The following is a 12,640-nucleotide window of genomic DNA, read 5'->3' as shown; positions in this document are numbered from 1 at the left end:
AGTATCTCGGCTCTATGTTGTCACCGTCCTCACGGTCCAGGCTGATGGAGCACCGCAGGTAGCATATCACGAGTGCTCATGTGCCATGGCCCAGAGCAAGTGACTTGGCCAGCCTGCCGTGAAGGGGGTGGGAAGCCGTCATGCTCACTCAGGGAGGGAAGGTGGCTATTGCTGAACAGTGACACAGTCCTATCCCCTATGCACGGCCCAACCTCGTACACCTGCCTCACCTTTAGCACATACTCCCTGTAGCCCTGCAGGCTTGGGGGCAGTGTTCAGGGTATGAGTTTTGTTATAAGGAAAGCAGGACAGGTTTGGAGAAAGTGATCGGTGTGCAAGTGACCTGCCCCTGCCTCCACTTATTCTGCTCGGGCCAACAGCAGCCCTACCAATCCCGGGAGAGTGCTTGACCACAGCGCCCGGCTCTCTACACCTGCAAAAGATAAGCCGCTGGCTGCAAGGCAAGGAATTCGTCTCCTAGAGAGAAAATATTCATGGGAGAGGATGTGGCCTGATGTGGAAAGTAATAGCGGCATAGTAGTCGGGTGGGGAGACGACCAAGTGACCAGCTTTGTGGCCGACTGCTTTCTGCCAGTCCCACTGCCCGCGTTCCTCCCGCCACCCATTCGTGATTTACTGAACACTTGCTCTGTGCTGGATGCTTGCTAAGCTTGGGTAACATACATTCGGCTGATATGGTCTCTGCCTTCAACAGTCTTACAGTCTAACAATCAAAGTACATACATGTCCTTTTTCATAAGATGTTAGATACTTACTTTTTGGCAATGAATCAATAAGGCACTGTTACAGAATGAATTGTGCCCCCCCTCCCCCCAATTCAGCCCTAATCCTCAATGTGACTGAATTTTGGGGTAGGGCCTCTAGGGAGGTAATTAAGGTTAAGGGACACCACAGAGTGGGGCCCTAACCTGATGAAAAGAGACAGTCGAGGCCTGTCTCCATGCACACATGACGAAAGGCTATGTGAGGACACAGAGGGTAGTTCTGTGCAAGCCTGAGAGAGAGGTCTCCCTCGAAACCAATCCCGGCACGTTAATCTTGGACTTCCAGCCTTCGGAACTGTGAGAAAATAAATGCCTGTGGTTTAAGCCCCCCAGTCTGGTGTTCTGTTACGGCAGCCTGAGCCGAGGAATACGGCATCTATTCTCAATTTGTTATTGAGGCCCCAGGCTGGATCCACTCTTTTGTCTGTACAGTATCATTTTTATGACTAATAACAATACCGCATGCACGCACGTGTGACCCTTCGTGGCGCTCAGGGTCTTTTTTTCACTTTTGTTATCTAAATCGGCCTTCCCCCCCGCCCCGTCTCCTGGGTTTCATAGAACAGCTAGAAGTGTCTTCAGGTCATGGATAAGGAGACCAAATCACGGAGAAGCTCAAGGTCTGCTCAAGGTCATGGTGGTTGCTTGTGATAAAGTATGAGGTCATACAGGTAAAGGAGTCTGTGGACGTGGCAGGAACTTGATCGTGTGTGGAATCTGATTGGAACTTTCACACTAAACCATCGTCCCTGCCACAGCCTGCCTCATGATGTAGGAAAAGGGAGAAATGCACTTTCCTCGTCAGTTGGAACTACCGAAAGAGACAAAAACCACCACTCCGATCTCAATCCGTGCAGTCTGGGCTGGTCTTGGGGTCACTAATTCCCGCTCTCCCTCCTAGCTGTCATCTGTTCCCTCATGGCCCCCAGGTTGAAGGTGCCCGTCATTGGTCGCCGGCCACAGGAGGTGTCTCCCAGAGGTGATAGTGTTTTGGTCTCACTGTGGAGCTGTGCTGGCCCCTTAGCAGCTCCCTCTTACGTCAGGAGGGGGTCTCTTCTGGAAGGTGGGAGAGTTCTGTGAGGCAAGCCAGGACTTGCGGACTTGGCACCAAGTCAGAGGTCCCATGTTGGTGAACTTCCCGCCCTCACACTCGGGGGGGCTCTCCTTTGAAGGCTGGAGGAGCCGGGGGGCGCCGGGGGGGGGGGGTGGCGCAGGGGCAGCAGGGAGACGGGGGAGGGCAGGATTTGCTGTTGAGTGCTTAGGGTCTGGCTTACTTCTCCCACCTCTCCTCCTCACTCTGCCCCCTTGTACGTTTCCTTCCCTTCCTCATCCTCTTCCTGCTCTCTTCTCTGGTTTTCACCTTGAATGGCAAGAGTGGTGGAGACGTGGAGCTCAGCCTTCTCTGTCTGCTGACCCGGGGGAGGCTCAGAGAGGCAAAAGCATCTGCCCGAGGGCGGCCAGTTGAACACGCAGCAGAGGGCACAGAGTCGCCGGGCCCACACCGCCCCGTCTGCTTGCGCTCCCCTTTCCCCCTGGCGCTGCCGCCTGGACGCCAGCCTGGACCACGGAGGGACGTGGGTGGGGGGCAGACGGCCGCCTCTTCCCTGCCCCCTGCCCCCGCCGCCACGCCTCCTAGTCTCTTTCTCCCCCGTCCTACTTCTACACTAGGGGCACAACTGGGGTCAGGATTTCTACCCTCTATCAGAACGCTCGGGGACAGAGAGACTGATACAATCACGTATGCCGTACGTGTAGTTGGCTTAAGAAGACTTAAAGCGGGGATGGCAACTCGTGTTCTCTCGGGCACCAACTCTATCTAGCGGGTCAGTCGTGTGTGCCTGGAGGGCTGTGTTGGGAAGGATTCAGAGGCTGATCCGGCTTCGTGCGGAAGTGATGTGTGCGGACAGCACTGGCCGGAAGTATGCTTGCTCTCCCTTGCTGGGAGGACTATCACCTCCAGAGACAGCTGCTTTGTAACCGAAGCCAGAGCCTTAAGTGGAAGAATTGACCGCTGGTGGTTGAGTTTAGACATCATGGAGCTGGAGAGGGACGCTTCCATATCTGTGCACCACGGAGGCCTATTTATGGCCAGCTTTTGCCTCTCCCCCCTTCCAGCCAGACACATGAAGAAAGACCCAAATCCCAAACTGCATTTTTATTATTTTTTAATAAACTTTATTCTATATTACAAATAGGTTTTTTTTTTTTTTGTTCTGAACTGCAAAATAGGAATGCCTTATATTTACATACACAGGTATACAATTAATTATAACAAAGGTACAGAAGCTTGCCTTTACCAAGTTACAACTGGGCTCCAATTTAAATAGCATAGGTTTCCTTTTTAAAAACTTTACTTTTTAAATCTTTTTTTTTTTTAATCTTGCTAGGATACTCTTTTTTTTTTTTTTTAAATCAAAACCAGAAGACCCTCTTCCTCCAAAAGATTTCATCCACCTATCTTTGAGGCTCATTGTAACACTGTTGTCTAAAGATATGTTTTGCTTTGTTCTAACAAAGGGTCAGTGTTCAAGGTGGGAGCTTTATGGAAACAGAGGTGGGGCGGGGCTGGAAGGGGGCGACTGGAGCAGGAATGACCCGCCCTACCTCCTTCAGCAGCCTCTCTCTGAGACTCAAAGGCCTCTGCCTGTTCCTCAAACCACCCATTCATTCTTTCCTGTTCTCCTCTTCCCGCTAGTATTTGACTTGACTCTGGGTTGTGTGACCAGGCCAGACTCCGCTTCCCCTGCACCTCGGCTCATGGAGCCGTTCTCTGTTGGTGGTACCCTGGAGTTGCTGGTTACAATGGTGACTTGGCAGGACCCTGCTGGCAGAGATAGGCTGGTCCTTACCAGCTAAGGTGGGGAGGAGGCCAGCTGCACCCAACCCTTCCTGTCTATCTCAGGGCCTGGGGCTCTTGTTCTTGGTCAACATCGCCATCACACGACTAAGCAAGGACCTCAGGCCTCAAGCACACCAGACCCAGGCAAGGAGTGATGGAGGGGAGGGTCATCTACTCTAGAACACAAAGTCATTGGTTTCCAAATGGAAACAAGATTCTTTGAGGTAAACTAGCTTTTCTTTTTAAAGAACGGAAGGTTGAACGAGCCAACAGCTGGGGAGAACATCAGGGAAGGGAGAAGGAAGGAGAACACACGAGACACGTATCCCATCTTGGTCGTGGGCCTGACTTGCATCCAGCAGTCCTGTTTGGTACACGGTCTCACTTTATTAAGCGTCCTTTGTGTTGCTCTTTAAGCCATATCCTCTGTTTTGAATTCCACTCTTGGAAGGGAGCCCTTCCAAAATGTGCTTGAGTCATAAGATCAAAGATACTAACAAAAGATGTTCTAATTCCAGATTTAAAAAAAAATGGCGGAAGATGAGCTTCATAGCCCGTGCCTATTTGCCATGGGCATTTGCATTCTCAGGGGAGGGGACTTCATCCCTCCATGACCGATCCTTAACAGGGTGTCCCTAGGGTTTGAGGGAAGCTGATGGTAACCGCACGGGACTCAGCCACACCAGGGGCAGCCCAGAGAGCCAAGACTGGACAAAGCGAAAGGGGGTGAGGAGAAGGGAAGGTGGGGTGCACCCAGCTGAGGGCACAGAGCCCCCCACCCACCTCACTATCTCTGCCAATACAGACAGACACCTCTTTTCATTTATTAGGGCTTTTGTTTCATTTAGCTTTGCTTTGGGGGTTGTCACCAGTCTACTCAAGGAATTTGAGACTCTAATGAGTATGATTACTTCTACAACCAAAAAAATCCTATTTTATAAAGTTGGATACTCCCCCCTACTAAACACAAACCCCACAATTTTTATCGGGGAGCAAAGATTTGTAGTTAAAAAAAAGGTCGCTTTTGAAAGTCTGAAATTTTTCCTACAGAGACTCCTTTCTGAATGGGAGGAATGGTCTTTATAAGTTTTCCAGCGGAGGGCCCCCTACTCTCAGAGGCTCATGGTGTCCCAGCCTCTGGAGCTGCCTCTCCAATGTCACCTGTGGCCGTACCTCAGCTTCCTGCTCCGTAAAGGCTCTCGTTTGCCACCCCTGTAGGGGTGAGGTGGCAGGAGGCAGGTGGAGGAGGGGTAGCATTGCAGGCCCCAGCTATCAGAGGTGCAGGGGAAGCACCAAGAGTATCAGCTTCCCCAGGACTGGCGCGTCCACATCTGGGAACTATTTGGATCCATTTTCTAACAACGGGGAGCCCCTCCCCCCCCCCAGCCCTGTGGCTCTCTTCATCCCTGCAAGTCACAGGTGAAGAGTCTTGTTTCTTCCTTCCAGCAATTTGGACTTTTCACCCACACCTGGGCTCCCTCCTTAATCTCAAACATATACAGACAAAAAATTACCAACCTCAAACCCCAAACAAACAGCCCACATACAGAATAAAGAAACAAGGAGGGGCTGAGGGGTCAAGGGCCCTCTGTCACCTGTCCTGGGAGCTGACTGGAGGCATGGGGGGCTGACGGGAGGGCCTTGATGTGAACTAGGAGCAAGGAGAAAGGCCACGAAGGAGCCAGGATCCGCCCAGGGTAGGGTCTTCTCTTGGGGACTCTTGGTGCCTGGGGGTTAGTCCTTCCCAGGAATGCCTTTCGGAGGCCCTTCAGACTCTCTCTGGGACTGCCTGTTGGGACATCCCTGAAGGGGTGTCTCTGGGCCTCCCTGCCTCTTCCCCTTCCTCCTTGCTCTGTGAGAGGTGGGAAAGTTTGTTCTTGATGAATAAGCTTAACCTTCACTAGGTTAAGTATTTGACTTTACATCCTATGAAGCCAAAGGCAGTGTCCCCTTATTCCTAAGAACGGAGACAGATGGAAAATAGGGTTTTGCCTATTAGGTCAAAGCGAGCCCCATCTTAATAGGTTGTTAAGGGCTCTGGAAACATCAGCAGGACTTGCCTCTTGGACTGGAGGGTGCTTGGGAAATCATTGCTTGTGGCTCCTCTGCTGGGGGTCCCCAGGGCCTGACCCTCAACTACTCATGGAGGCATTGTCAAAAGGGTGTGAGGGGCCTAGGGCCTCCCCAGGGTGGTGCGGGGGAAGGGGTGCTGGGCTGTGAGGTCGGAGGCTCCGGGTAAGAGTGGATGCATGGCCTTGGGGCAGAGACTGCAGGTGAGGGGGATGAGGGGACACACTCCCCTCTGCAGGGGAGGGACACCCTCAGAAGCCAGACATGCAAGAGGGACATGAGCACAAGGACCTCGGGCAGGGGGAAGTGGGGTGCTGGGACAGTACCTCGACATTAGCCCAAGGCTGGCAGGGGGCGGGGTGAGACGGGGGCCCGAGCGGACCAGGTCAACGACCTTACCTGTCGGCGACTCCCGCTTCTGCCTGGCACAGTCCTGGACAGTCTGCTTCACTTTGGGGTTACTGAAAATGACTTCTCTCTCGACCGTAGCCCTGCTCAAGCATCCGGGGCCTGACCCGCCAGCCCACCGGCTCCCGAGAGGGAGGGTCTAGGGCGCCCTGGGGGTGTGAGCCTACTTTGGCCTGTGAACACTCAGGTTGTCCTCGGTCCCCAAATTCAGACCACATTGAAAGAAGGCAAGAAAAAAATATTTTCCTGAGGAATTAACTGACACCATAGCCAACTTCACTGAGTGGTACCGCCTGCAGTTACCGAGAGATGTGGGGGTCTCTCCTTCCGTGGAAGGACAAAGGATGGCAAAGCCCACACGTGGGGAGACTCATGCCCCGCGAGAGGAGTGACCTGCCTGCAGCTGTCTTTCTCAGCTTCTATCCATCCATCCTTTTCAGTTCGGGACCCCACCAAGCTCCCCACCTCCTACCACTACCAGCCTTCAGCCCATCTCCCTTCTACATTCAAAATCCCCACCTAACCCATGTCAGTTATTCTGACTGTGGGATCTCCCAGCACCATCTCAGGGGTGGAGGGTGCAGGAGGTGGTTGAAGGGAGAGGTGAGAGGAGATGGGCCTTGTCTCCCTTCCTCTCTGCCTGGGACTCAAGGAGTTAGATAAAGATTCCACCTTAAACAGAGTTATGACCCTGGAAATTCACTGTCACGGGGGGGGGGGGGGGGGGGCCTCGGGGGGGCTCCCTTCCACCGGACCAGTCTGCCCAGCTCCCTTCTCTGCGGTGTGCTGGCCCACATGTCCCCCCGGGCAGCTCTCGGGGTCTCTGGCCTGCCCGGAGGAGATCGGGGATCCCAAGGGGAGTTCTGGAAAGAACATGGGGGAGGCAAGGACAGCTTTTTGACAATGCTGCCTCGTCTGTACTTTGAAACGTATCACACATGCACCATGAATCCAAACGGAAGAAATGGAAAACAAACAGCGAAAGGAAAGAGAATTTTTGTGGGCAAGACAGGTTGCAGCTCTGGGTGAGTCTATCCTCTCTCTCCAGCCCGAGCAGGCTGCAGAGGCTTCGGCAAACAAAACACCAGCAGCGACCCACACCTGCCCCCCGCCAACAATTAGGGTAAAATCTGTCCTCAAACCCTCTTCTGGGAGAAAGGAGGAGAGCCAGGAGACTGTCTGTCCTCTCCTCTTTCTTCCTGACATTGAGGTTTCTCTGAGGGTTTTGAAGTTTCTCTTGTGACAAAACATGGCGGGGGTCAGGGGGGGAAGTTCTGTACCGACAAAGGAACGATAACAACAATAATAATAATCCGGTAAAAAATAAAAGCTTCAGCAGAACCATGATAACAGTCTTCTTGTCTGCCTGTTCATTTTTTTCTAACTGTGCAAAACTTAAAAAATAAATCAAACACACTCACTCATACATGCGCTCACACATACACTCGCTTGCATTCAGCAAATCTGTTAAATAGGTTTGTGTCTCTCACCTCCCCAACCCCTCATGTGTGCAAATACATCTCAGTGGCCGTGGAGCCTCCTCCGCCTGCCTCCCACGTGCTTGCTTTCCGGCCAGGGCCCGTGGCTTCTTGGGAGGAAATAAAATGGTCAAGGGTAGAAATCCCACGCTCCTCACCTGGCACTTTATCTGCCAAACCTTTGGTTATTTTTCCCCCTTGGCGTGTGTCTCATCCCCATCCTCCCCTTCCTGTCGTTAGGCTACTTGTGTTTTGTCCCCATTTGTCCTCCTTGACGCCACATAATGCCCTGCTGTGGGTCACCTCCACCCAGCCTCTAGTCAGGTCCAGGCCGCTTTCGGCCAGTGACCACCCTGGTTTCCTACAGACAGGTGGCTCTCCTTCCATCCACCCGTGCTCAGCATGGAAAGCTAGCGTTGAAATGTCCTGAAGCTGCGATGAATGAGCAAGGGTGGAGAAGGGAAACACTTCACAGTCCCCTACATAGGACAAGGAATCCTTCTGAGCTCTCTGCCTACTTCTGGGGCAGACACACCCACGCGTGCACACACACACACACACACACACTCACACATGCACACATATTCAGACCCAAAGGGGCTAGCGTTCTTAAAAGTACAGGGTGCTCCATAGACTTTGCTGGAAATGGAGCGGTTCCTTCCTCTTTCCAATGGGGGCTCATTTTGAGTGGATTGCAGGGAATAACGTCTGATGCTCGGGGAGTGAAGGCAAGACTGGAACCCTCACCCATAACCACACCTTAGATGATGCTTCTCATCTCTCAGAGTGGTGTACAACTAGCCACCAAGGCTGCCAGGAGAGAATCTTGTTTATGGTGGGAAACTGGGTCAGATGGCATCTAAGGTCCCTTCAGGATTAAGGTTTCCGTGACCCCTCTTTTGGACCGTTTCTTACCACAGCCCCTGCTCACCCATGTCTCAGCACACATTTGCCTGACAAGCTGAAATGATCCATCCAGAGATGGAGGGACAGATGGAGAAACAGACGCCAGGGCTGAGGTCCATTGTATATCTCTTCTGTCGCTGCTGGCCACGTCCTTCAGCTAGAGTTCTCGGTCCGTCCCGGACATGGCAAGCTGGGGGCTGAGTTTGGCTGGCATTTTGGTTTGTCTCCATGAGGCTGTGCTTGAGTGTGATTCTTTCCATAATGACTGGGGAGGAGGTGAGGAAGGGCAGTGACTGAGGAGACAGAGGATGTTGAAGGAGTCATTGCCAAGGAGGTCTGGACAGTGGAATGACAAAGTCATCTGCATAGCAATGGCACCAGGCTCTGCAGGGGGGCGGGGGCTCGGCTCTCTGCCCCAGCATTCTCTAGAGTTCTCAGGAAGGGTGGTGAGGATGGAGCCATAAAGGCGGCTGGAGGTAGAATCTCCTGGATGTACTCTGCATTTTACATTGACCCTTGATGAGCGCCAACCAAGGAGGATGCAGGTGCTTTCTCTGGACAGCATCGAAGATCTGGCAATCGATTAGACCCATGACCACGGGCGTGCTTCACTTGCACTTGGGGGGGCTGGGTGGTGAATGAAAAACAACAAATTCTGCTTCCAGGGTGGATGCAACTCTCTTTCCCTTTCTCCCCCTCCATGTTATGTTTCTGCCCCTTTGAGCCAGACCAGAAGGTCTGGAGGCTCTCCATCGTGGAAGGTAACTGCTGTTTCTCCTGTCTGGCTTTCCACAGACAGGGGAGGAGATGGGACAGGCAGGTCCCTAGGAGCACTGGGAAGGGCTCCAAGAAGACCGGAAGGGGACAGGAAGCCTCGGGACACCAACACAAGTGAGAGGCAGCTTGAAAAGCACCTCCCAGCTCCTCACCCCTGCCCCCACTCTGGCCATGCAGGAGCTGTGGCCTTTCTCACAGTTACAACAGAGCCACACACAGAGGACCCCCTGGAGGTGGAAATGTGAGAAGGGAGAGAGCCAGGTGATGTCTTCCCAGTGAAGATAATACTGAGCTCATTGCCTCTTCCCTAGACCAAGGTCCGGCCCAGCGTGCGAGGGGGGGGGAGCAGCAACACAGGAACGTCCTCTCTCCGCGGCTCCTCGGCCATCTTTCAGGCCCCGCTGCTGACGCCTGGGCTCACCCGGTAAAGAGAGCCCCTCTGGTATCTTCTGGCTGGGCCCCTCGCCTGAGCCTGGCCATCCTGGACTAACTGAGGGGTGGCGGTGTGGTTCGGTCGTGTTGGCAGAGCAACTGAGAGAAGGGATGCAGGGAGAAGGGAGAGACGCAAAGAGGCGGAGAGAGAGACAGCGCTGCTCAGGGGATGCTGCTGACGCCAGTCGGAACTTGCACTTGGTAAAGATGATAATCTAGACTGAGGCACGGCTTGGTGTGTCCCTCCCCCCAGGGGCCCTGGAAGGACGGTTCTCAGCTGTCTAAGCTCATGAGGGTTATGACTTGTTCTAGTTTGTAGGCCAGTTTCTGCTTCCCACACTGGTCGTCATGGTCCAGAGGTCCGAGGATCTGTTGAAGGGGCAAGAACAGGGGGGTTACGAGTCTGTGCGTTCACGTTCGCGTTCTTAGGGCGGGTGCGGTCAGGCTTGGGAAGCCATGTGTAAGTGCAGATGCACACGGAACGTTGCTGGGTCAGCAGGCAGCCTGGCTAACGCGGGCGCGGGGTGCAGTGTGTGGGTAGCCCTGTGTCAGTGAGCTCAGGGTGTCAGCACCTACATCAGCATGTCTGAATAAATGTGTGCACTTCACTGTCCACGGAAGACGGCTGGCAGTGGGCCGAAGACACCTGTGCAAAGATGCGCCAGTGACCTGCAGGTTAACAAGTGACCCCTGTAAAGTCCGGTGCCCTGTGTCTCTGGGGAATGGGACCTCACAGATATTAAGAAATCCCACCCTTCATCCAAAAAAAGGAATATCTTCCTTATCAGCATCACGAAGCCCCACGTCCCATATTTAGAAAGTCGTTTGGCTTTACTGTGCATTATCAAACAAATATCCTTCAAAGAGCCCTATCTCGAGCTTTCCTGGTCATCAGCGCCTCATGACAAAGTCTGCCAAAGCCTTTTCTGAGATCAGATGGTTGGTGAGGACAGTGATGGTGAGCAACTGTGGAACACGATGGAAAATGTGTTAGAATATGACTCAGGCTCAGGAGATACAGGATTGAATAACCAGTTTCTAGCGAGGTGATCTGGGGCAAAACATGTCACCTCTCTGAACCCTCACTGCCTCATCTGTAAAATGGGGGAACTATTGGTCCCCGCGTGGGCTGCTCCAGTGCAGAGGACAGAGTCACAGAACACACGCGTGTGCCCTTCCCACAAAGTCTGCTCCACAAGGGGTGCGTGAGACAAACAGGCATGCTTGTGCCGGTGCTGGGGCTGAGGGGCAGGGAGGCGGAGGAGGGTGAAGGCTCGAAGGGAGGCTCCTAGAGCCTTGGATTTCTTGGCCCACTTAATGCAGTTTTAATGGGGGAGACCAAGATGGAATTGCCAACTTCTTAGCTGGCCAAGAACTGCCAGTTACTGGCACCAGCATTTCACGAGGATGGGACATTTTCATACCACGAGCAGATGAGTGTCCTTGTAGACTAAAGGGCAGTCCTTCCAAGATGAGGCCGTTACACTCCCACGCTAACACACTCCGCATCGTCCTTACTTCTCTCACGTGGCCACGGACAGGTGAAAACTTTGCCCCAGACCAGCAATGGCCTGCAGTCTCGGTCCCTCCCCTGAGGGACTCACGGCTGGCTTCCCCTGCACTTGGCGTTCACAGCACTATGCTGCCCGTGGCCTGCTGGGGCTCCCTCCTTAGCCTGGGGTTCCTAGACCCTCTCTCAGTGACGAGATAGAGAGGAGGCAGAGAAGGGGGGCACTGGCTTTAGCTCCTGTTACTACCTTCTGCTCAAGGAGAAGGTGGTCATGCCGCTGCTCAGACAGAGGGAGCCTGGATTCTGAACCCACTTGGGCCAAGCCTGCATGACTAAGAAATCTGGAAGCACCTCTGTACTGGCCAGGAAGAAGGCCGTGTCTGCAGTGGCAATGACCCCAGGTGAGGTTTTCCACCTGGGGAACACAGCAAGTAAAATAGATGCCATTCCACTCTGCTCTGTATCTGTTCTGTTCTGATCCTGTCCCGTCCTGTCCTATCCCACCATACCATACCATTCAGCCACAGGAGTGGGAAACTGCTTGTTTAAAGAGGATTAGATCAGAGAGCGAAAAGGCAAAAATAAAAGGAGGGACAAGCAGGGAAGACACAAGAATTTTAAAAAGAAAAGGAAAGAAACAGACACTTTAAGTATCTGAGAACAGGACTGATGCGGAATTTACAGAATGGGGCATTCCTACGATCCCCATCTGTGGCACAGAGCCCCCAAATCCAGGGCGACAGACGGCTTCCCCAGCAGACACAGAGCGTGGTCTGGGGTTCCCGTGCTCTTGTGCATAGAGATTGCCACAGGCGGGGATTTTTCCATAGCTTCCCTGTCCTTCCCAGCAGGCGCCGGGCAGGGCGGGCTCACCTCCTCGCTGTACTTGCCCACGTAGGAGAAGATCTCCGAGAGTGCGCTCATGGCGTTGAACTCATTCATGTGCATCCGGGACTGCTCGGCCAGGTATGCGTTCATGTCCTGGTCGCTGATGGCCGGCATCTTCCCGATGTCCGAGTAATACCTACCAGGGAAGGGAGTGCGGAAGAAAGGAGCTGGAGCCGTGCATGCAAGAGTCGAGGACGGATGGATCCTCCTAGCACTGGGGCCAGTGGATGCCTGTGCGTGATCCCCTGGGGACCTGGCGGGCTCTCTCCCGCGTGTGCTTCAGGGGCTGGCCCCGGAGAGCCCTTCTACAGCTCTGGATGCTGGGGGCGCAGAGGGAAGGGATGTGGCCCAGACCTGGGCAGAGGGTGAACTGGGGTGGAAGCAGGACTACGGAGGAGCCGTTTCCTGCATGGGCCTTGCTCCTGGCCACCAAAGTGTGGTCCAGTGTGTCTCTGGTGTCCTTCTGACACCTCCTCCCACAGACGCAAGGGCTGGCGGGGGCCCCCCCCCCCCCCCCCCCCCCCCCCCGGGGGGGCCCCCCCCCCCC

At 53.9% G+C, this 12,640-nt stretch overlaps 1 protein-coding gene across 1 annotated transcript in view; it reads right to left on the bottom strand.

The window, feature by feature from the left end:
* Nucleotides 1-2,933: 2,933 nt before the first annotated feature.
* The window catches only part of PLXNA4 (plexin A4), a 440,680-nt gene continuing 430,973 nt past the window's right edge, over nt 2,934-12,640 (bottom strand). Inside the window, exons 31-32 of the mRNA XM_040471931.1 lie at nt 12,079-12,229; nt 2,934-10,064 (exon numbers count right to left, since the gene is read on the bottom strand). Of these exons, the coding sequence (XP_040327865.1) occupies nt 9,969-10,064; nt 12,079-12,229 (247 nt within the window). The 3' untranslated portion in view covers nt 2,934-9,968. The remainder of the gene's footprint in view (nt 10,065-12,078; nt 12,230-12,640) is intronic.

The sequence above is a fragment of the Herpailurus yagouaroundi genome, unplaced genomic scaffold (assembly GCF_014898765.1).
Source record: "Herpailurus yagouaroundi ecotype Mexico unplaced genomic scaffold, PumYag 100, whole genome shotgun sequence".
Taxonomy (NCBI): domain Eukaryota; kingdom Metazoa; phylum Chordata; class Mammalia; order Carnivora; family Felidae; genus Herpailurus; species Herpailurus yagouaroundi.
The sequence above is the reverse complement of the archived record's forward strand: the minus strand, read 5'-3'. Positions and strand labels throughout refer to the sequence as shown.